The sequence below is a fragment of the Capricornis sumatraensis genome, chromosome 18 (genome assembly GCF_032405125.1).
Source record: "Capricornis sumatraensis isolate serow.1 chromosome 18, serow.2, whole genome shotgun sequence".
NCBI lineage: Eukaryota > Metazoa > Chordata > Mammalia > Artiodactyla > Bovidae > Capricornis > Capricornis sumatraensis.
Genome location: NC_091086.1, coordinates 7,232,244 through 7,255,144, shown reverse-complemented (window position 1 = coordinate 7,255,144; position 22,901 = coordinate 7,232,244). Strand labels below are relative to the sequence as shown.

General features: G+C 54.2%; 1 protein-coding gene across 2 annotated transcripts in view; it reads left to right on the top strand.

Annotated features, from left to right (window-relative positions):
* Positions 1-22,901, top strand: part of SLIT3 (slit guidance ligand 3) — a 722,678-nt gene that overhangs the window by 681,592 nt on the left and 18,185 nt on the right. For both annotated transcript variants that reach the window (XM_068990416.1, XM_068990417.1), the window contains 6 exons: positions 1,322-1,419; positions 5,265-5,404; positions 7,417-7,510; positions 15,507-15,644; positions 17,120-17,360; positions 19,348-19,478. In XM_068990416.1, coding sequence (XP_068846517.1) covers positions 1,322-1,419; positions 5,265-5,404; positions 7,417-7,510; positions 15,507-15,644; positions 17,120-17,360; positions 19,348-19,478 — 842 coding nt within the window. The remainder of the gene's footprint in view (positions 1-1,321; positions 1,420-5,264; positions 5,405-7,416; positions 7,511-15,506; positions 15,645-17,119; positions 17,361-19,347; positions 19,479-22,901) is intronic.

The following is a 22,901-nucleotide window of genomic DNA, read 5'->3' as shown; positions in this document are numbered from 1 at the left end:
AGGATAAGCCCAGATCCCACCCCAGATCTCCTCCCCTCCGAGAAACCTCTGACGGGCCCTTTAATGTGCCAGGGTCGACAAGCAGCAGACTGACGCAGCCCTGCCTTCCGGCTGCTGGAGGGGGGACCTGCAGCTGCAGCGCTGAGGCGGTGGGAGAAGGCAGAGCACAGCAGGGTCCAGCCAGGAGCCCAGTGTCTCTCGCTGCATGCACGGCAGCAGTGGCAGAGCGGGAAGGAGGGTTTTCTCGGGCAGATGGCGAGCAGGTGGTGTGGCAGTGGGAGGGCACCCGTGATGGCCCCCGCCTGGCCCCGTGCCTACACTGAGTCCATAGCCCAGGAGCAAACGCAGCAGACATCCCCCCCAGGATTGCGCAGGTTGTCCAGGGAACCAGCTGCCAAAACCTGGGTGCAGTGCTGGTCCGTCGGTGCCACGGGAGAAGCTGGTGGCAGAGGACCAAGACTGGGGCGACTCCCTGGGACGGAGGCCTGTCTCTGCAGTTCCTCCTCCCTGGCATGCTCTTCCCCACATGCACACTGTTGGCACCTTCTTAGCTCACACATCCCCTTCAGGGTGCCTGGTACAGAGGAATCCCACTCTGCCCAAAATTTCTCTCACAGGGGGTCTCGGGGTAGCCTACCATCAGGATCACCCACAGAACTTAAGAGCAAATAGCAACACCCATGCTTATGTCTGGACCAATCAGAGACAAGCTTGTCACTTTAGGGGGCCAAGGACTGTTGGCCACACTTCAGCCATAGTCTACCCTCCAAGTTGTAGATTACAGTTATGCCTCAGTGAGGTTAGTGGTAATATCATCTACTGGCATTTACAGAGTACCTTTATAGTACATTTATAGATGTGTTATGTAATATTTTAAGCACTTCCTTATTGAAAGATCTGGTTCAACTCTGGTAACAGCTCTATGAGGTAGGCGTGTAGAAGTTAAAAAGCTAATACAAAGTAAAGGTCAGCCAACCAGGAAGAGGTGAAGCTGGGAGGGGAACCAGCTCTTCCTGGCCCCAGAGCCCCTGCTCTCGGCCCACGGGTTAGGGCGGTGGGGAGGGGCTGAAGTCTGGGCAGTAGTTAGGCTGGGGGCCGCGGTCCTGAGCCGGGTGCTCCACTCCACGCCACGCACATGGAGCGACCCAAGGCAGGGGCTCCCTTGGGCTTTCCCCGAGTCACACAGCCAGCTCCCTGGTCCCAGAGCCCTGGGCGACTTCCCCCGCCCTCATCCCAGAGGGAGCTGGGAGCCCACGGGGCCGCCTCTTCACGGCGGCCGAGGAGAGCCTCCCTTACCATGTGCTTCTCTCTCTCTCCTCAGGGCAGAGACTGCACCGTGCCCATCAACACCTGCATTCAGAACCCCTGTCTGCACGGAGGCACCTGCCACCTGAGCGAGACCCACAAGGGCGGGTTCAGGTAACAGCTCGCCCTGGGCCTCCCTCCTCAGTCTGCCCCGCAACTCTGCGGCAGGCAGAGGAAACCCAGCTCTGCGCCTCCTGCGGGCCCGCACTCCGCCCAGCCCTGGATGTGAAGGACTTTAAGGCTCTGCCTTCCCTATAAGGCAGCTACTGCTATCCCTCTTGCACAGATAAGGAAGTTAGGGCATCAAAGGGATAAATTGTTCGTCTGCAGTTACACAGAAAGTGTTCAGACTGGCATCTGAATTCAGGGAGTCTTGTCTCCAGAGCCAGGGGGTCTCCAAGGGAACCTACAGTTGCTGGCTGAAGTCAGAGCAGGATAGGATAATCAATAGCTCAAAAAACCTCCTGGCCTGGAAATTCCACTATTCTTTCCTGTGTTGATTACATGCTCATATGTGCCAGGCACTTAACTCTAAATCTCATTTAAATCTTCCCGAGGACCATATCCAGTACAGGTAGTTCCTGTCCCCGTTTAACAGATGGGGAAACTGAGGCACGGAGATTGATTTGCTCTGGGTCACATATCCTGACACTCACTCCTGAGTCTTCCAACCCTGCCTGTTTCCTCCCTAGCATTAAGAGCTCAGGAAGAAAAGAGGTAGAAGCCACTTAGATTTTGTTCTCATCCCTGTCTTTGGAGCTGGCCCTCTGGGCCTCTGCCAAACCTCTGGCCCCTTCCTGCTTCCCACCCACCCCTTGCTGCCTGCTGATGCCCAGTTTCCTGGGCCCTACCCTGGTAAGAGCAGATCAGGGGAGCGGGCCCATGGGGCACCCCTGAAGAGCCAGGGGGCCAGGCAGCAAAGGAAGGGGCCACTGGGTGCTGAGCTGTGTGAGGAGGCCGGAGCACTCAGGTGACAAACAGTGAACGGCCACAGGCCCTCTGGCCGGGTTCCTATACGGTCTGGGCTCCGGGTTCTCCCTGGGGAAGACAGCCGCCCACATATCTAGCTGCCAAGTTAGCCCCATCAAACTCAACTCTGGAAAAGCGAAATTCAAGGCAGAGCTCATTTTCCTGCCTGCAGCAGGCCAATCTCTCTCCCACTGATAGTGGACCTGAGGAGAAGCCACCCAGAGCTCACGCAGCAGTGGCCACGTGGCCTCTGTCAGGAAGCACTCCTCCAGGCCTGGGGAGCCTGGCCGCGTCCCGACCCCCAGCCCTGGGACCCACGTTGTTGTCCGCAAGCAGCAGGGGCGCCCCTGCCAGTGTCACTGCCCTCTCTGTGGGGATGCAGAAGTGTCTGTCTGCACTCTCCATCACTGAGGAAATCCAAATGAACTGGATTGTTTAGGACTTAATTTTCAAGGAAAACAGCCCAGACCTACAGGATTTGGAAAATGGGATGCAGGGCTCAAGCAATGAGGCCCTCATCCTGGGATGGCATAGCTTGTGTGGGACCCCCCACCTCACCCCACCGCCCAGGGCAGCACCTGGTAGGCTGGCACAGGGAGGGCCCCTGTTGGGTGGCTTTGCTCCTGTGTCCCTCAATTCAGTGACCTAGCGTTGCCGTAACAGAGGACCACAGGCTCGAGGGCCTGGAACCAAAGAATGGCTTCTCACACGGCTCAGGAAGTAGGGGCCCACTCCCTCTGAACCCGGGCAGGGGCCCCTTTCTCTCCTTCTAGCTGCTGATGGTTGCTGGCAGTTTCTGGCACTTCTTGACCTGCAGCTGCATCCCTCTAGTCTCTGCCTTCAGCTGCACACACAGCCTTCTCCCTGGATCTGGGTCCACATGACCGGCCTCTTACAAGGACACCAGTCATGTGAGATTAGGGGCCCACGCCACTCCGGTGCCACCTCATCTTCAGTTAGCTCACGACAGCTGCAATGACTCTGTTTTCCAATGAGGTCACATTCCGAGGCTCGGGGGAGGGCGTTAAGATGTCAGCGTATCTTTTTGAGGGGACACAATTCAGTCCACGACACCTCTGACTAGTCAGAATTCTGGAAGCATCACCTACCTCTTAATCTAGATGCTTCTCCAGTCTTGACGCATTGACTGTCTGCTCATAAAACAGGCAAAGGCTGGCAGGGCTGGCTGGACAGGAGATGTGACTTGCTGTCTGTCCACACAGCTAACACATTGCTCTTGAGATATCTTTGACATCCCCTCCTCCTTCCTCCCCCCACCTCCCACCAGGTTTCCAGTGAGGACAGAGGAGACTTTAACTTCTCTTCCACCCTTGGTCCAGTCCAGGAGCAGCCTCTGCTCCCTTGACCAGCCCCTTCTTACCCCACTTTCACTCAGTCCTAAGAGTCCTAAGTCCTCTCCGGGGAGAGTCAGAGGAAAATAACTCATATCAAGAAAATAGACAACGCTATGGTTTAAGATCTTCAGAAACCCACCCCCCTGTGGCTCTGAAGAAATGACCTTCTTCATGAATGCCCAGGGTCCCTAAGAGAAAAAAGAAGAAGAAAAAAAAGAAAGGTGTTAAAGTCATTTATTTTGCTCCATGAAGAGTTGAAGAGCTCAGACCCAAGAATCCTTCTGCCTGCCTTTTGTAGAAAATGTGACCCACTTTTCAGGTCATAGAAAAAAGGATGTTAATTTGGATTCTAAGGGAATTCCCTGGTGGTCCAGTGATTAAGACTTGGGCTTTCACTGCCTTGGACCTGGGTTCGATCCCTGGTCAGGGAACTAAGAGCCCACAAGCCACATGGTGCAGGGAAAAAAAAAAACAAAAACAAAAACAATAAGACCACAAAAATCCCACTTTCTATTAGTTTAGTTTCAAGTGGAGAGAGGCCTGGGATTCTTGGTCTGAGCTGGAACACAGTACCCTGGTCCTTGATGAGGGGGGTGGCCCACAGGAAGAGTGAGATTCCTGCATCATTCATTTAATTTCATTTACTCAGACTCTCATCTTCCACCTGCACCCTCTCAACTCGCCTCGCCCCTTGTCATCTGCCCAGCCTTCATCAATACTGATTTTTTTTCTGACTTATTATCGGGCAATGCAGCCTGACCCCGGGGCTGTGTCCAAGGCCAGGCAGAGGAGAGGGAATGAGGTGTATCCAAGAGGTTTAACACTGCAGGGACAAGTTAAGGAATTGTGTCATGCTGGTCTATAGTGTTTTTAACCAGAAAGTGTTGGCAGGAAAGGTGGCCTCCCACCCGACCCCCTCATCTTCCAGGAGCAGGAGGGGGCTCAGAAGTAGCAGGGACACATGAGAAGGAGAAATGGCATCCCTGAGGGAAGGTTAAGGAGGTGTGTGGTTTTGTCTAGAACAAAATCTAGCTGACATGCTTTCTGTGCTGTGTATCACTCTAAGTGTTTTCCTTATATAATCTCATTTAATGCCTACAGCCACCCTGGAGGTAGATAGTACCACCAGTCAACAGATGATGAAACAGATATGGAATTTAACCCAGGAAACCTGGTTGCAAAACCTGATCTTGGCCACTAAGTCGTGCTTCTGCTCCAGATTAAAAAGCTGCCCTTGAGTCACAAAAAAAAGTACAGAGTTTGTTGCGCTGTTTCTCTCTTTGTCTACAAAAGAGACTACGCATAGAACATAGCTGAAGCGTCGCTTAGGAGACTGGGAGGAATTAAAGCTCCACCACTTCCAGCTGAAGGAGGCATTGCCAGTAGGAATTGCCCCCAGGCAAGCAGCCACCCAGGGTCAGGAGAGACTGGAGGCAGAGGGCTATCAGAAATGCCCCTAAGGCTCTCAAAGGTCTTCCTGCTCAGAACGCCCAGCCTTGCGTGCCCCAAGAACGGCCTCAGACTCCCATCCAGAGGAGAAATCTGACTGACTGTATTTCCCACCCCCACCTTCCCCCTGCCGCTCCAACCCACCCCCACTCCCTGACCCTTGACCCCACCCACGCATCCCCAAAGCTGCTCCTGCCCCCTGGGCTTCGAGGGACAGCGGTGTGAGGTCAACCCAGACGACTGCGAGGACAACGACTGCGAGAACAACGCCACCTGTGTGGACGGGGTCAACAACTATGCGTGCGTGTGCCTGCCGAACTACACGGGTGAGTCCCCGATGCCCAGGAGTGGGCTGCTGTGCGGGGCCCTGGGTGGGCTTGCCGTGCATTGGAGGAGACCGCTGTGTGCTCGGCCAAGTCTCACTCTGCAGACTCCAGACTGTAGCCTGCCAGCTGCTGTCCGGGGACTCCCCAGGCGAGAATACTGGAGTGGGTGGCCGTTTCCTCCTCCAGGGATCCGCCCCACCCAAGGATCAAACCGGCGTCTCCTGCGTTGGCCAGCAGGTTCTCTACCACTGCACCCCCTGGGAAGCCCACCACTCTCTAGGCTTCTTCCAAACACTCCACCTCTTTTCCCCCTCTGGACGAAGACTTGAATCCAAAGAAACCCCCATAATATGGCCTGAGAGGCTTCCCAAAGACCCTCTCTCTCCGTTTGTCCACCCCTCCCTCACCCACCCCCACCAATCGCTCACTCCTCCCCACTTTGAGCAGGTCCCCAGCTTTCAGCTCTCTGTTCATTTAGTTCGTGTTCATCCCCTCCTTTGGGAGCCCTGGGCTCCCCAGTGGTGTCTGAGGCCAACTGAGAGGCACTTGCCTTGCGCTCATGCTTCATTCAGGTCTGAACTGATGGTGGGAGAATGGACGGGGTGGGGTTGCCAAGCAAACACTTACCAAGGCAGTTTCCTGCCTGCCTCTTCCACTGACCGGGATGCAGTTCTGACTCACTGTACTTTGTTCCTGAGAATGGGACATCGAGGTTTTGTCTGTGCCAGAAAATGTCAGAAGTGTCCCACAGAGAATACACCGCTCAGTGTCACTGGTGGAGAAGAAGCAGAAGAGGCTTAGAAGGCACACAGGCACCCTCTGTGAAGGCAGGGTGGGGTCTGTGTGCCCCCACCACAGCAGAGAGCCAACTCTGGGGCTGTGTCTGCCATGCTTTTCCGCCTAGCCACCCTCGAACCGTCCTTCACCCTGCCCCAGGCACACCTGCCCCACGCCTCTCTGGCTGGAAGCTTGTTTCTCTCCATCACTCTCCACGTGGCCTGACTGGGTCGAATGCAAGGAAGTTATCAGTGGTGTGTCTTCCAGGAACCTGACCCCCTGCAGACCTGTCTGACCTCCCATGTTCTGCTTTCTGGTGGTGTGAGTTTTCCAGGGCTTATCGCCAGGCCTTATATCTTTGGGTATTTATGACCTGTTAGGCGTTTTTCTGGCCCTGTGAATTTCAAAGGGGATGTAGCCAGAGACCAGAACTTCAAATTCTTTCCATATTTTCTTTTCTGAGAAAACCCACGGGCCTTCCTTATCTGTAACAGGTGGGCTGCACTGCTAAGCCCTGGCTGCCCCTCCAGGAAACCCCTGAGTTTCCACCAAGTTTTCCCACTATCGCGCTGACAGCTGTGTGTTATAATTGCCTGGTTATTTGTAGATCCGCCCCCCCAACTCAACACACACACACCATGGGAGAGGTTGGGACTGGATCACTGTGGTGTCCCTAGCCCCTGGCAGAGTGCTACCACACAGGAGGTGCTCCATAAATGAGTGTGGAATGAAAGGCAAATAAGCACAGCCCAAAGTCCGGGGTGGGCTTCCCGGGTGGCTCAGGCAGCAAAGAATCTGCCTGCAGTGCGGGAGACCCGGGTTCAGCCCCTGAGTTGGGAAGATCCCCTGGAGAAGGGAACAGCTACCCACTCCAGTATTTTGGCCTGGAGAATTCCATGGGCTGTATAGTCCATGGGGTCGCAAAGAGTCAGACACAACTGAGCGACTTTCACCAAGTCGGGGGTGATTTCAGCTGTTGCAGCCCCTGGATAATCAAGTGAAACAGCCAAATGGTAAAGCTCTAACAGCGCCCAAGAGAGGTCCTGGGTTCTCCTTGTGGTCACTGCCAGGGAAATTGAGACAGAGGTGCAGAAGAAAGGAGATGGCTAGAGAAAAAATGGCAGGCTCCTGATACCGTGGCCTCCTGGGTGAAGGGACTGGATGAACCTGAGCTTCTAGCCGGGGCATCCCCCTGTATCCTCCCTGACGCCTGGGCTCTCTACCTGCCCCACCAGGTGAGCTGTGCGACGAGGTGATTGACCACTGTGTGCCGGAGATGAACCTCTGTCAGCATGAGGCCAAGTGCGTCCCTCTGGACAGAGGATTCAGGTGAGGCTCATTCATGCCTGGCACCAGGTCCCAAGGATTTGGCTCCAGTAGCCTGGGTTTGAGGCAGAAGCTCTGGGGTTCTTTCCATATTTTTTTTTTCACTCTCTCTGTTTCTATTACCTATTTGCTAGCATGTGCTTTTCTGTACCTCTGACTAGTCCCGGTCTAATTCTCTCTTTGCCAGTGTCTTTCTTTATGAGTCTCTGTGTCTGCCCTCCCTGTTCTCTCCTCTCTTGAGAGAGAGAGCGAGCCCCTTTCTCTGACCCCTCCCTAGTCTTCCCACTCTTCTCTCCCTCCCTCTCTCTCAGTACACGTTTTCTTTGTCTTTTTCCTGTTAGAACACTTGAGTTTTATGTATCTATTTATTTTAACACCAAAAGTGGCTAGTTAACAATGTTGTGATAGTTCCGGGTGAACAGTGAAGGGACTCAGTCATACCTGCACACGTATCCATCCTCCCCCGAATTCCCCTCCCATCTAGGCTGACACAGAGCCGTGAGCAGAGTTCCATGAGATTTACAACAGGCCCTTGTTGGTTATCCTTTGTAAATACAGCCTATATATTCCCAAAGTCCTTAACTGTCCCTTCCCCGTGACAACCATGAGTTCGTTTTCTAAGTCTGTGAGTCTCTGTTTTATAAGTTCATTTGCATCATTTCTTTTTAGATTCCACATATAACAGATGGCATATGATATTTATCCTTCTCTGTCTGACTGACTTCACTCAGTCTGACACTCTCTAGGTCTATCTGTATTGCAGCAAATAGCCTTACGTCTCTGTTTTTAACGGCTGAGTAATAGTCCCTGGTATTTGTAACACGTCGTCTTTATCCATTCCTCTGCCGGTGGACTTGTAGCTTGTTTCCATGTCTTGGCTGTTGTAAACAGTGCTGCGGTCAGCACTGGGCTGCATGCTTCTTTTAGGGCCAGTTCTCTGGATGTAGGCCCAGGAGTGGGATTTCAGGTTCATACGGTAGCTCTATTTTTAATTTTTTACGGACCCTTCATACTGTTCTCCATAGGGGCTATACCAGTCTGCATTCCAGCTAGCATTGCAAGAGGGTTCCCTTCTCTTCATATCACCTCCAGCATTTATTGTTTGTGGATTTTTTTATGTTAGCCAGTCTGACTGGTGTGAGGTGATATATTACAGTTTTCATTTGCATTCCTCTAATAATTAGTGATGTTGAACATCTTTTCATGTGCCTATGGACACGTATGTCCTCTTTAGAGAAATGTCTTTTCAGGTCTTTTGCCCAGTTTTTGAGTGGGTTGTTTTGTTTTGATGCTATTAAGTTTCATAAGCTGTTTGTAAATTTTAGAGACCCGTCCCTTCTCAGTCACATCACTTGCAAGTATCTTCTCCCAATCTGTGTGTTGTCTTTTTGTTTTGCTTATTGTTTCCTTTTCTGTACAAAAGCTTTTGAGGCTCAGTCGGTCCCGTTTATTCTTGCTTTTATTTCCATTATTCTGGGAAATGACAGCGACGTGGCTGTCACCACATCTTCTCTGCCAGAGCTAGTGCAGTGGAGCCACCCCACAGGGGAAGCAGAGGCCGCAGGGCATCTGGTGCCACTCCCCAGATGCAGCCCGCCCTGCCCTCTGGCTCCAGCAGGTCCGCCGGCTCCTGTGCCTGCGCGTGGTGGGGGCAGGGCGGGGAGGAGGCGGGCTGTGGGCCCGGAGACGTGGCCGCTGGGGCGGTGTCTCCGGGGGAGCAGGGGCACGCTCAGGCTGTCCTAAGGGTACACAAGAGGCAGCCTCAGGAGGAGCCTGCGGACCAAAGGCGCCCTGGGGCCTCACTCCTGGGCACTGTCCCCAGCTCCTCCCTCCACTCTCCTCCGCGAGAGTGTGCCGGTGCCTGTCCTGCAGAAGGTCCTCCGTGAGAGTGTGCCGGCGCCTCTCCTGCAGGAGGTCCTCCGTGAGAGTGTGCCGGCGCCTCTCCTGCAGGAGGTCCTCCGTGAGAGTGTGCCGGTGCCTGTCCTGGAGGAGGTCCTCCGTGAGTGTGCCGGCGCCTCTCCTGCAGAAGGTCCTCCGTGAGAGTGTGCCGGCGCCTCTCCTGGAGGAGGTCCTCCGTGAGAGTGTGCCGGCGCCTCTCCTGCAGGAGGTCCTCCGTGAGAGTGTGCCGGCGCCTCTCCTGGAGGAGGTCCTCCGTGAGAGTGTGCCGGTGCCTGTCCTGGAGGAGGTCCTCCGTGAGAGTGTGCCGGCGCCTCTCCTGGAGGAGGTCCTCCGTGAGAGTGTGCCGGCGCCTCTCCTGGAGGAGGTCCTCCGTGAGAGTGTGCCGGCGCCTCTCCTGGAGGAGGTCCTCCGTGAGAGTGTGCCGGCGCCTCTCCTTCAGAAGGTCCTCCGTGAGAGTGTGCCGGCGCCTCTCCTGGAGGAGGTCCTCCGTGAGTGTGCCGGCGCCTCTCCTGGAGAAGGTCCTCCGTGAGAGTGTGCCGGCGCCTCTCCTTCAGAAGGTCCTCCGTGAGAGTGTGCCGGCGCCTCTCCTGGAGGAGGTCCTCCGTGAGTGTGCCGGCGCCTCTCCTGCAGGAGGTCCTCCGTGAGTGTGCCGGCGCCTCTCCTGGAGAAGGTCCTCCGTGAGAGTGTGCCGGCGCCTCTCCTGGAGAAGGTCCTCCGTGAGAGTGTGCCGGCGCCTCTCCTGGAGGAGGTCCTCCGTGAGAGTGTGCCGGCGCCTCTCCTGCAGGAGGTCCTCCGCGAGAGTGTGCCGGTGCCTGTCCTGGAGGAGGTCCTCCGTGAGAGTGTGCCGGCGCCTCTCCTGCAGGAGGTCCTCCGCGAGAGTGTGCCGGTGCCTGTCCTGGAGGAGGTCCTCCGTGAGAGTGTGCCGGCGCCTCTCCTTCAGAAGGTCCTCCGTGAGAGTGTGCCGGTGCCTGTCCTGGAGAAGATCCCGGGACCTTCAGGTCTTGGGATTTTCCAATACTGGGAGGGATGTCTCAGAACCCTTTGGTCAAGAGCACTCTCCTCTCCCTGAAAGCTCCTTTCCACACACCTGCCTCCTCTCCTTCCCAGTAGGCTCTGTCTGCAGTGAGTGGGGAAAGTGGGGTCCTCTAACACCAAGGAATCAGGGTCGGGGGATCTGACAGACACCATAGCAGCTGTGGGGGAACCCCAGACCAGCCCTCAGCAAAGACACCTCACAGCCACCTGCAGAGATAAGGGATGTGGGTCTGGAGCTCGATGCCTGTGCTTACGAGCCTTGAAGGAGAATTCTGACCAGCCTGTCATCCAGTGGCATCTCCAGCCGCTTCAGGACACAAGCTCAGACTGCGGTCTAGATGTCCCCAGGAGCTGCCATCACTCAGAGTCTGTTCAGCTCTCAACCACGTGGCAGAGAGTTCTCAGACCTGGGGGTGTTGAGACTTGGATTCTGTACTGCAAGCTCAGGACTTCATGCAAACCCATGATCTTAGAAAGCCCCCGACATCATGAGATCACAGGGTTTTAGAACTGTGGACTCTTAGATTCACAGATTCTCCAAAACTTGAACTTGTAAACTCTTAGAATCCTAGAATGTAAGAAGGATGGGTTCCAGTTGCTGTCCCCCCGCCAACCCACTGCAGTCCCCCAATCCTCACTGTGGTGAGGGTTGGTGGGTAGTATAGGAGGTTTCTTATTTCCTCCACCCAAGGCTCTTGCCATGGACCTGGGGAGGGAAATTTGACACCACACAGAGGTTTAGAAAAGAAGGAATTCCTGGGGCCCTAGATTCAGGCCCTGGGTGCTGCTGGCGTTCTGAGGAGCGGGGAAGAACCTCCTGGAGTAGAGAGGGAAGCCCTCTACTCTAGGAGGTGAGAATTGAGGTGACCACCAAAGGATGGGTGGCAGTGGGATGGGCTGAGAGGAGCAGGCCCTGCAGGCGGAGCAGCGTCTATGGTAAGTAAGGGTGGCCGAGGGCCATGAGCAGGTGTGCTGGTGTTTCCTTTTCTGTCTGCACATATGCAGCCTAGAGCCCGGGGCCAGGAGAAATGTTAAGAGGAGTGCAGGGCTCTGGCCTCAGAGGGAACAGAGCAAGCTGAGGTCCTTCAGGTCCGCCTTGCCGACTCTATCCCCTCGGAGACGTGCCAGGTAGGCTCTCAGGTAACCAGTTACCTAAGCGTGAGAAAGAGCAAGAGATGCCTCTGCTGCCTGCCCCTGCTTCTCCCACTCCAGGATCGGACTTCAGACCAGGGCTGCTCTTTAACTGAGGGGCGAACAAAGGGCTGGGAGGAGAGGCTTAAAGCATAGACTTGAACCCAAAGCTGCGGCGGCTGGACTGACAGGCAGAGTGCTTTGGGTATGCCTAGGAAGGGGTAGTGGTGGTCACTGAGCTAGGAAGACTGGGTAGAATATCCATGGACAGAAGGAGATGAGTGGTGTTCCCGGCCAAGTGGACAACAGGCTCAGAGGAGGCTGGCTTCGATGGGCACAGCGAGCGTGGAGACTGGTCAGAAGTGGTCCAGGGTGCTGGGCTGGGGTTGGGGTGCTAGGGAGTTAGGACCACAGATCTTGATTCTCTGCTCCCTGTCCCTGGAAACTCTCTCTCCTGTAACCAAGACCTCCTTGAGTTCAAGGACAAAATAGGATAGAAAGAAACCAGTCTAGCTTTCAAAATCTTGAGATAATATATTTATGCACATTGTCTCTTAGAATCTTGATGAAGTCTACAGGCCAACTCAATAATGTTGATTTTTTTTTTAAATTAAATGTGTTTAAATCAAAAGCCCCTTCTCCCAGTGCACCATTTTTCACTTTATCCCACAACGCTCCCCCCTACTCCCACCATCACTGCAATGACTCACATCCCCGGCGGGCCACAGGGACATTAACAAGAGAGACATGCAGTCCCTGCAGCCTTTGCCCAAGTGTGAAGGTGTTTGTCCTTGGGGATGTCCTTATATGCTATTCTAATGAGGCCTCAACTCAACAAAGCAGACCAGACTATATCAGTATCTGTGACATGAACACTGAAATGATAACATGCTGAAGGCCTGAAAGTAACTGCCAGTACACACTGAAACGACAGAACCGGAAGCAGAGGGCTGTGGGCAGCACTCCCTCTCTATCAGGCGCTGTGTATTACCACGTTTCACACTCAGCACCCTTAGGGTGTAGAAACTGTTACCACTTCCTGTGTGGGCTGAAGCACAGTGAGGTGGAGCAAGCGGCCGACATGTGTGCGTGGAAGGGGATGAGAGCTGACCCAGGTCTGACTGATTCCTCAGCTCAGTCCGGAGATTCCTGATGTCCTGAAACCAAGGATGTCACTTGGTTACTCCTCTTTGTCCAGAATCAGTAAGTTAAATGCATATCAAAATGGCATAAACCTTAAGCTTTAGAAAAAAGATAAAGGCAAAACATTTGAAAACAGGGAATGCGGGCTATACCACCAGTTGCTGGTCTTTAGCCAATAAAGAAATGTTGTAGGGATCCTCGTCATTAGAGATGAGGTCCATGAACCAGCAGCATCAGCATCCCATGGGAGCTTATTGGGAATGCTCATTCCCAGGCCCCCACCCAGACTCCCTGAATCAGAAGCTGTACTTTTACAAGACTCCTGGGGGTTTTGTTTAGGAAGCACATGTGTAGAGAGGGCTGTAGCATTGGAAAGAAAAGAAGGCCATAAACACATCTCCCTCCAGACCTCTACTGCTTCACCTGCAAGGGAGCATGGCTTCCCTCATTCCTCCTGAAGACGTCAGCAGCCTGGAACTCCGTGCTTACTAGCCTGGGTTCGCCCCTGCGAGTAGTGAGTAGCTGTTGTTGCCTCGGGGGAAGCGCATACAGCTTGAGTTGCTCTGCAGGTACTTAGGAGTCAGGAGACACAGGCACATGTACCTACCGGGCCAGGTTGAACCCCCCAGAGGCCTGGCCTGCAGCGTATGCAGCATGTACTCCCACAGAGTCATCCCCAGGGTGTCGCTTTCAAAGACTGGGATGAGGTGGGGGCAAAGTGGTGAAAGTTTGCACTTGCTGGTGCAGCAGTAGGTCATGCGCTTCAAATCTATCCGTCATGTGAGTAAAGGCGAATGGTCAGATCTTAGAGGTATCACAGCTTTGGGGTACAGGCCCAGTAGATCCTCAAATTCTAGAACTTGCCAGCCTCCAGGGACACCCAGGCCCCCTGAGTATCGTGCCTTACCACGAACCCACAGCACGCAGCAACCCGAGCAGGATCTACTTGCGATTCCAGCCCACTTCTCTCCATCCTAGAGGGGGCGGAGCACGGGCAGTGGGGAGGGAGGCCCGTCCCTCGTCCTGATGCTTCCCCAGTTGGCACCTTCCTCATGTAAGTGTTCCAAGATCTCACTTCCTGCCTCCCCACCTATTGCACACCTTCCCCTGTGCCAGCTTCCTCCTCTGACGTACACAGCCTGTTTATTTTTCATAGTCTGCCCAGTAACATTCAGCCAGTGGCCCCAGAGAGGTGTGCAGGCTCAAGGCCCTGCAGGAGGGAGAGGAGCTAGGAAGGATCTGTGTTCATAAGTGCCTGTGTGTGTGTTTGAGCCCCTGTGAGTAAGGTGGTACCTGTGGTCTCTTTCTTGCTGGGACTTTGACACATTGTCACCTCAGACAGAGGAGCCCAGAGATGCATGCTTCTGGCCCACGTTCAGGGAGGCTGGCCATAGCAGTCGCCTCTGGCCAGGTTGAAGCCTGGGCCTGCAGGGACACAATGGAACTGCCGACACGGCGCTCCTCTGGGAGAAGCGGGGCAGGCCCGCAAGGCCCGGGTTGAACCACAGCTCGCTACTCTCCCCTGGAGACCAGAGGCATCTATCGAAGGCAAAGGGATTCACCCTTCTCTCTTTTTTTTCCCCAGCTTAGTGTTGTTTTTTCTTTCCTTCCTTTCTTTTCTTTTTTGAGTATAATTGCCTTACAATGTTGTGTTAGTTTCTGCTTTCACTTTCCTCCCTCCCACCCCTCTCAATCCCACCCCTCTGAGTCATCACAGAGTAGCAAGCTGAGCTCCCGTGCCACCAGCAGCTCCCCGCCAGCGTCGGCCTCACACACGGCAGCGCACGCATGTCAGTGCTCCTCTCCGAGTCCACCCTACCCCGCCGTGTCCACACGTCTGCGCCTTCATTCTGGCCCTTTTTCTAGATTCAGGAAGTTCATCTTCACCCTTTTTCTAGATTCTACATACACACATTATACTATTTTTCTCCTTCTACTTCACTCTTTATGACAGAGTCTAGGTCCATTCCCATCTCCCCAGATGACCCAATTTCATTCCTCTTTACGGCTGAGTAACATTGCATTGTATATATGTACCACGTCTTCTTTATCCCAGTTCTTATACCAGCCTGAATCTCTGGGGGAGACAATGAGTAAACAATAGGGAAGAATCAAAGGAAGTGCCATAGCCTCATTTCTTCACCCCGCTTACCAGCTCCTTCTGCGTATCACACTTAATTCAGCGTGGATCTAGTGCCCTGCGCAGAGAGGACCGCTTAGCTTCTTAAGCCACCGTAAGAGGTGAAGGCACTGATCGTCAGCCACAGTTAAGGATGGAGATGCTGAAACAGGCACCGAGTAGCAGACACGTGGAGAACAGCATCTGACACACGCGCGTGTAAACAAAACAGCCTTACGCCGGGGGGCCTCAGGGAAGTCCAGTCCGCCCTCCCAGAGCCCAGGTCTCCTCCTGATCCTGGAGTGAACAGACCCTCCCTCACTGGGTGCTGAGAGACCTCAGCAAGGTGCTCTGTGGGAGGTGCGCGGAGGAGGGCTAAGCTGAATACCAGTTCTATGTAGACAGTGGTAGATCCGAGCCAAAACCTGTCTGACCACAACGTGCGCCCCTCAGCCAGCTCCTGACAAGGTTTTGACTGGGATCTACCACTGTCTTCATAAAACTAGTTTCTACGGTGCCCCATGTAAACCAGGCAGACACCGACTTGCAGGCTGTGGGCCGGGCTCTGGGGAGCTCGCGGGGGCTGAGGGGCCTCGAGGACAAATGGAGATTGAGGAGAGGCTGCCTGGAAGCTGGCCGGGCCTGAAGCAGCCACGCTCTGACGTGTTGCAGGTGCGAATGTCTCCCTGGCTACAGCGGGAAGCTCTGCGAGGTGGACGATGACGACTGCGCCGCCCACCGGTGCCGCCACGGGGCCCAGTGTGTGGACGCGGTCAATGGCTACACGTGCGTCTGCCCCCAGGGCTTCAGGTAGGGCTGAGGGGCTGCCGGGCAGGCGGCAGAGGGTGGGGGGCTGGGGGGCCCAGGCGACCCTAGCTCTGCATCTCCATGGTGTCTTTATTTCCCAAACCTTCCTCATGCCCTCCGAATCCCAGAGCAGACATTGTTAACCCCGTGTTGTAGATGGAAAAAGGAGGTACCCAGGGCAACCCCATGGCGGCTGGACTTAGGGTCAAATTTGGGCATGATTCCATGTAATGAAAGATGATACCATTTTGGAGCCCAGCTTGCAGGGTGGAGGTAGCCACATGGCCACGCTGGCAGGATCTTCTTTCTAGGCTGGAGAATAAACCATTATGGATTCCCTAGTGGCAGGAAAATGGAGGTGGATGGGAGGATTTGGGGCAGTCACTGAAGCCGGGTGAGAAAAGGGAGACGGGAGGCGCTGGCCAGGTGGTCAGATGTCTGTGGGGTATATGGGCAGAGTGTATGGGTGTCAGCTCCAGCTCCCACACTGACCAGAAGGGAAGGGCACAGGGGGTCCCGGAGGGGAGGCCAGGGACCGCAGTCAAGGGGACCAGCCTAGGGGGGCGTGTTCTGTATACATGTCAGGTCTCACGGAAGCAGAGAACCAACTCTGCAGACGAGCCCTGGTCACGGACTGGGAACATGAGCCTGGAAGGAGCCGTGAGTTCTCAAGGCGGTTGGTTCCAAAGGCTGACTGAGGCCCTTTGCCAGCAAGGCTTATGAAAATATAAGTTTCAGGGCCCCACCTCAGGGCTATGAAATTAGAATCAGGGGTGGGGAAAAGGAGCTGGAAACCCACACTTTAAAAAAAAATGTTTTTAATTGTGGCAAAATGCACATAACACAAAATTTACCATCTTGACCATTTTTAAATGTACAGGAAGTACACTCATATTGTTGGGCAACCATCACAGCCACCCGTCTCCAGAAATCTTTTTATTTCACCAGCTGAAACTGTCCCTCTCAATCCCCCTTCTCTAGCCCCTGCAGTCACCTCTCCACGTTCTGTTCCATGAGCTTGGCCACCCTGAGTGCCTCGCATGAGTGGAATCAGGCGTGTTTGTCTGCTGTAACTGCTGCTTTGGCTCAGTGCCATCTCAAGGTCCATCCGGACTGCCGCGTGTTGTCAGCACGCCCTTCCTTTCCAAGGCTGAATAGTGTCCATAGTGTGTTCATGCCATGCGGCTTATCACTCATTCGTGGCTGGAAGAGCATCTGCACCTGTACATGTGTATCGCAGGTGATTCTGATGACACAGAAACGGAGGACCTGCACTCTAGCCCAACTGCATTATTTTAAAAGTGGGAAATCTGTGGCTTAGAGAGGAGCTGGCCTGCCCCCGTCACTGGCAGGGCTGGAACCAGTCCCCTTCCCTTTCATGCCACCCTCTCCCCAGGCAGCTCTTTGGCCTAAATGACCTGGTGTCTCCTCTCACCTTCCCCTGTCCTCTCTCCCCGCCGTCCCCTCTGCCCTCCCAGTGGGCTCCACTGTGAGCACCCCCCGCCCATGGTCCTGCTGCAGACCAGCCCCTGTGACCAGTACGAGTGCCAGAATGGGGCCCAGTGCATTGTGGTGCAGCAGGAGCCCACCTGCCGCTGCCCCCCGGGCTTCGTCGGCCCAAGGTGCGAGAAGCTCATCACCGTCAACTTCGTGGGCAAGGACTCCTACGTGGAACTGGCCTCAGCCAAGGTCCGGCCCCAGGCCAACATCTCTCTGCAGGTGCGCCCCCACCCCAACTGAGCCCTTGGAAGGACCCTGACGTGCTGCTGAGCTCTGACTGTTCTGCAAACAGCTGGGGTGGGGGGTCCTGGCCAACTCCATGCCGAGGCTTCTATAGACAGCTCCTGACTCCTCTAGGGAACAGTCATTCAACTACTACATGCCAAGAAGGCAGTGGGGATTCAGTGGGGGTAAGACAGCCAAACCCCTTGCCCAGGCCAGGAGAACAAGAAAATGGTCAATGGTAACCCTTAGTGATGTGGGAGCATGCAGGTGGGGCTGTGATCCCAGCCTGCCCAGAAGAATCAGGGAAGGCTTCCCAGAGGCAGTGATAACTAAGCTGAGGTCTGAAGGATGAGTAGAAGTTGGCGTGGAGAAGGGTGGAAGGGCTGATAGTGCAGGGTGAAGAGGGGGTGCATTCGAGCCTGGGAGATCAGCGTGTGCAAAGGCCCAGAGGCAGGAGGGAGCAGGGCATCTTTCAGGGAGCAGGAAACTGTTTAGTGTGAACCAGATTCTTTTCCAACTAACTTCCGTCAGGCTGCTTAACCTGTGGATCTGAGTAGTTCTTCCAAACCACATTTCCGGAAGCTCTCAGTGCTGTTGGGGGCAGAGGGGAAGGCAAGGGATACGATATAGAGAGACCCAGATGGCACTCGTGGTAAAGAATTCACCTGCCAGTGCAGGAAATGTAAGAGACATGGGCCTGATCCCTCGGTTGGGAAGATCCCCTGAGGAGAGAGGGCATGATAACCCACTCCAGCATTCTTGCCTGGAGAATCCAGTGGACGGAGGAGCCTGGCAGGCTACCGTCCACAGGGTCACAAAGAGTGAGATACGACTGACTGACCATGCACACATGTGACAGAGCAGGACCCTGCCTATAGAGCAGGCTTGGTGAGCAGTGGGTAACCCAGAGGCACAGCTAGAGGGGGCAGGCCAGTCAGCAGCCCTGCCATGTGGCATCCACTGAGGCCCCTTCTTCCTTCTGGCTATGGCTACACTAGCCTGGGGTTAAGCTTATGGAGAAAAACATTCATTCAACAAAGATTCACTGGCCATCTATACCTGCCAGGTACCATTCTAGAGACTGGGGCTGCAGAGACTCACAGATGTTCCCATGGCCTCACCTCGTGGAGCCTCCAGTCCATAAGCAGGCCTCTGAGATGGGGCTGGACCACTGGCACAAACAGGAAAGAAGCTCTGGTTGCCATCATTCCTTGTCCTGGGTCACTTCATTGCCCTCCTGCCTTCCTCCCTTAGTCTTACTCATCCAGAGACCCAAGTGTTACATCCCAACTAACCGGGCCCCGGGCCCCAGACACCCCAGTGTTCTATCCAACCAGCTGCCCCACACCCCCTCTCTCCACTGCCCCTGTGCCCGGCAGTGGGTGCTGACAGGCTGTCCGAGAGCCCAGCCCTGAGCCCAGTGCCTGGCGAACATGCCCTCTGAGCAGCGGCTTCTGAAACCAGTGCTTCTCAGCCTTGGCAACACATTAGACTCTCCCGGGGCACCTTATCTTTGCCTGGGTCTCACCTCTAGAGATTTGTATGTAATTGATTTGGGGTGAAGCCCAGACACTGGTGTTTTAAAAAATTCCTGAGTCCATAGTCAACACTGAATTAAATAGTACTGGTTAGTCTTTTGTTTATGATTATTACTATATACAATGAGATGAAGGCCCCGAGAGGCAAGGTCAGAGCTCATGGTTCCTGGCGTTTTTATATATGTGTTCACTTACACACACACACAACATAAAAACATAGCCACACATATTGAATACCCCATAAGTATTTGGAATTGCTCGATCAGCATTTGCTTGAGTATTAAGCATAGGCCTTTCTTATGGAAATATATAGACTAGCCGGAAGAGGAAGCAAGGCCATGAATTCAGACCCAGGGTTCGTTCAGGAAATGCCACCTGGAAGCGGGCTGTGGGGGTTGGGGGGGGGCCCTCAGGGCAGCGCTGACTCTCGTGCCTCCCTCCAGGTGGCCACGGACAAGGACAACGGCATCCTCCTCTACAAGGGGGACAATGACCCCCTGGCGCTGGAGCTGTACCAGGGCCACGTGAGGCTCGTCTACGACAGCCTGAGCTCCCCGCCGACCACAGTGTACAGGTGAGGACCATGGTCCCGCCCCCGCTGCACAAGCGCCCCCCACCCCAGCACCTTCCCGCCTGCATCCAGCGCTGCGAGAAGCTGCCGGCAGCTCTGGTTCTGCTTCTCCCCCCTCCCCACCCCCAACACACACACACACACAGTCACAGTCACAGAGTGGCGGGTGGGAGCAAGAGAGGCGGTCTTGGAGGAAGGCAGACCCACGGGGAGATGACACCTCATTACCATAAGATAAATGGCCAGCTGGCTCCTGGGCAGGAGCCTCTGCTCCAATGGAGACGAGGCTGCTTAATGAGATGCCCTTTTAAAAATGTCATCCCAATCTTTGATTAGTTTAAGAAAGAAAACAGGGGGAGATGAGCTTGGAACTCAAGGGGAAGAAATTCCAGAGCATGGAGAGAGCAGGACTTTTCCTTAAGTGACTTTCAAACTGTTCTAAAGGACAGTATTTCCTAAACTTCAGTCTTTCCAACCATCACCCTGATTTTTACATTATCTGTATGTTAGCTGGGCTATTACTTGATGCCCTCCCTTACATCAGCTTTAAATCTGCTCGCTTCATCCTGAGTTAATAACATCTGTGAAATTACAGCTCTGTTAGTTTGCCATGCTATAATTTTTTTCCTCAGTCAAATGAATTCTCAACTAGGAACATTTAAAAATTATTTTAGTTATAAATACTTTTATAATACTATAAAGGGAACTACTCAAACAAGACATGTTTGTCTGTGTTACACTTAAAATCACGTAAAACCTCCCCGTGGAAGGAGAGCCGTTCCTTGGGGAAAGCGCAGGATGTGAGAGCAAACCCCCATCCAGAGGCCAGGCCTTCCCCTCTGGAAGCAAGAGCACGTCTGGTCGCGATGACTGAAGGGCAACGTTTTTCCCAGTAACTAAATCCTTTCTTCAATCAAAACTTCACGTGGAATTCAATCATGCTAAACACACAGGAGCACAGCCACCCTGCAGAGCTGGAGGGGGCAGTCTCCTCCTTCACACACACCCTCACGGAGGCCCCCAGCACGCCTCCCACTAATCCCAGTTGAAAACCATTGGCACAAACCAGTAGTTCTTTTTAAAAACTTATGTGTGTGCCTGGCTGCGTAGGTCTCAGTTGTGGCGTGTGGGGTCTTCGCTGTGCCAGGTGGGATATTTCGTTCCGGCACCTGTGCTCAGTAGCTGCAGAGCTGGGGCTTCGTTGCCCCACGACATGTGGGATCATAGTCCCCCAACCAGGGATCGAACCTATGTCCCTTGCATTGCAAGGCGGATTTTTTTTCTAAGATGTATTTATTTGCTTTTATTTTTGGTTACGCTGCATCCTTGTTGCTACGCACAGGCTTTCCCTGTGGCAGAGAGCGGGGACTTCCCTTGTGGAGCACAGCCTCTAGGCCTGTGGGCTTCAGTAATCGGGGCCTGTGGGCTCCACAGTGCAGGCTCAGGGGCCATGGTGCGCTGGAGCAGTTGTTCTGCGGCATGTGGGATCTTCCTGGACCCAGGATTGAACCCACGTCCCTGCACTGGTAAGGCAGATTCTTAACCACTGGACCACCACCAGGGAAGTCCCAAAGCAGTCGTTCTTGAGGTAAAGTCCCAGAGCAGCTGCAGAGCTGGAAGCTTGTTAGAAACGCACGTTTTCAGACCCCACCCTGGACCTGCCGACCCAAGCCTGAAGCTCTCTGGGGTCCGACCCAGCCACCAGCTTTAAGGAACCTGTAGGAGATTCTGAGAAGTGCCTGCTTACCCGCGAAGGGGAAAGCGCAGGATGTAAGAGCAAACCCCCATCCAGAGGCCCGCCTGGAGGAGGAGCCATTTGCAGTGGGTCCTGAAGGATATGTGCGAGCAGGGAAAGCAGTGGGCCAGAAGGCTGGGAGAACAGCAGCCACCAGCCTGAGGGACCATGAAAAGGCAGTGGCCATGAAGAGTCACAGCAGAGAGGGTGGCTGCAGAGAAGACCAGGCAGGTTTGGCCAGCAGATTCAGTGAGTGTCCCAGTGGCCTCGGAGTTCCCTGGAGCCAGGGCCTGCTACCCTCTGTGTTCCTGGGGCCAGTGACCAAGCCTGAAGCGTCAGACACGCCCAGGTTCGGCTGAGCTCTCCCGTGTCTCGCGCAGTATTCTCCCATGGGCTGTGGATGGCAGCACTGTGTCCCTCCAGGTGTGTTTCTGGGGGCCTGTACCTGGACAGGGCAAGGACAGAAGGTGACAGTCAGACTGTGGGGCGGCTGGGCTGGGCCAAAGCTTAGGGACTCCCCTGCCCTTCCCACACTGAGGTCAGCTGCTGGTTTGGTCAAGGGGTGTGCTGTTGATACAAATGTTGGAATACTCTGCCGGTGTCTTAGTCAGGGCAGCAGGAATGAATCAGGAACCCATAGAATGGCTACTCCCTTGTCAGGGAGTCAGGTGAGAGTTGGCAGGTGGCCCTTGGGAGACCCCAGGGCCCTTTTCTTACCTCTGGGAGGAACCAAGTAAAGGATGTCCCCACCAGGATCCTCATGCCAATTCTGATGACATATTTTGTGCCCTTCAACCCCCAATCCTAAAGGCCCAAGTCTCTAAGAATCTCGTATTAAAAAATAGTTTTGCTGGAACTTCCCCGGCAGTCCAGTGGTTAAGACTCCATGCTTCCCATGCAAGGGACATAGGTTTGATCCCTGGTCGGGGATCTAAGATCCCATACCCCATGAGGTGTGGCCAGAGCACAAGTGGTTTTGCTTCCAGATACTTTCCTCCAGGTAGCCCTGGTTTTGCCCCAGTGGTGCGTGCTTTTATTCACTCAGGAACATCTCTCACTGTTACTGAATCAGGCCTGACTGATTCAACTCAAGAGAAAGGCAAATGTTGATAGAAACAGAAGCTGCTTTTAATCAGAATGCTGGCAATCTGGGGAGATGGTGGACTCAGTGTCCCCCAGAACCACCTCCGAAGATTCTGTACTGCCATGAAAGCTTTTAAAGAGGAAAGAGAAGAAGTCTGAGTTAATCACTGAGACAGGGAGTCAGAGTCGTCACCTCTCCCACTCTGTGCAGACCTGTCAAGTTCTTGTGACTCTTCTCTAGACGCTATCTTGCTCACAGAGTTTGTCTGTGAGATGACTGAAGGGGAAGCTGGGGAAGAGATCTGGTCATCTGTTAATTACCTACTCATTTGTTCTACTTTGATCTATGGAAAGAACTAACAGATGAGGCAAAGTATTGTGTAATCCAGAGATCTGAGTAGAGATGTGTAGAGCGTGGGGGTGCCTGATGTAAGGTTAGTGAAATGACATAAGAGCCTCCTGCAGGGAGCTCTTTCCTGCCCAAAGCTGCTTACAGTACTTCGCCTTGGACCTGTGCTAGGGGTTGGAGCTAGTGTTCAGAAGAACACAGTCCAGGGAGGAAGGCAAATGTGTAAATAAGCAAGTGTTGCAGGAGCAGGATAGAAGAG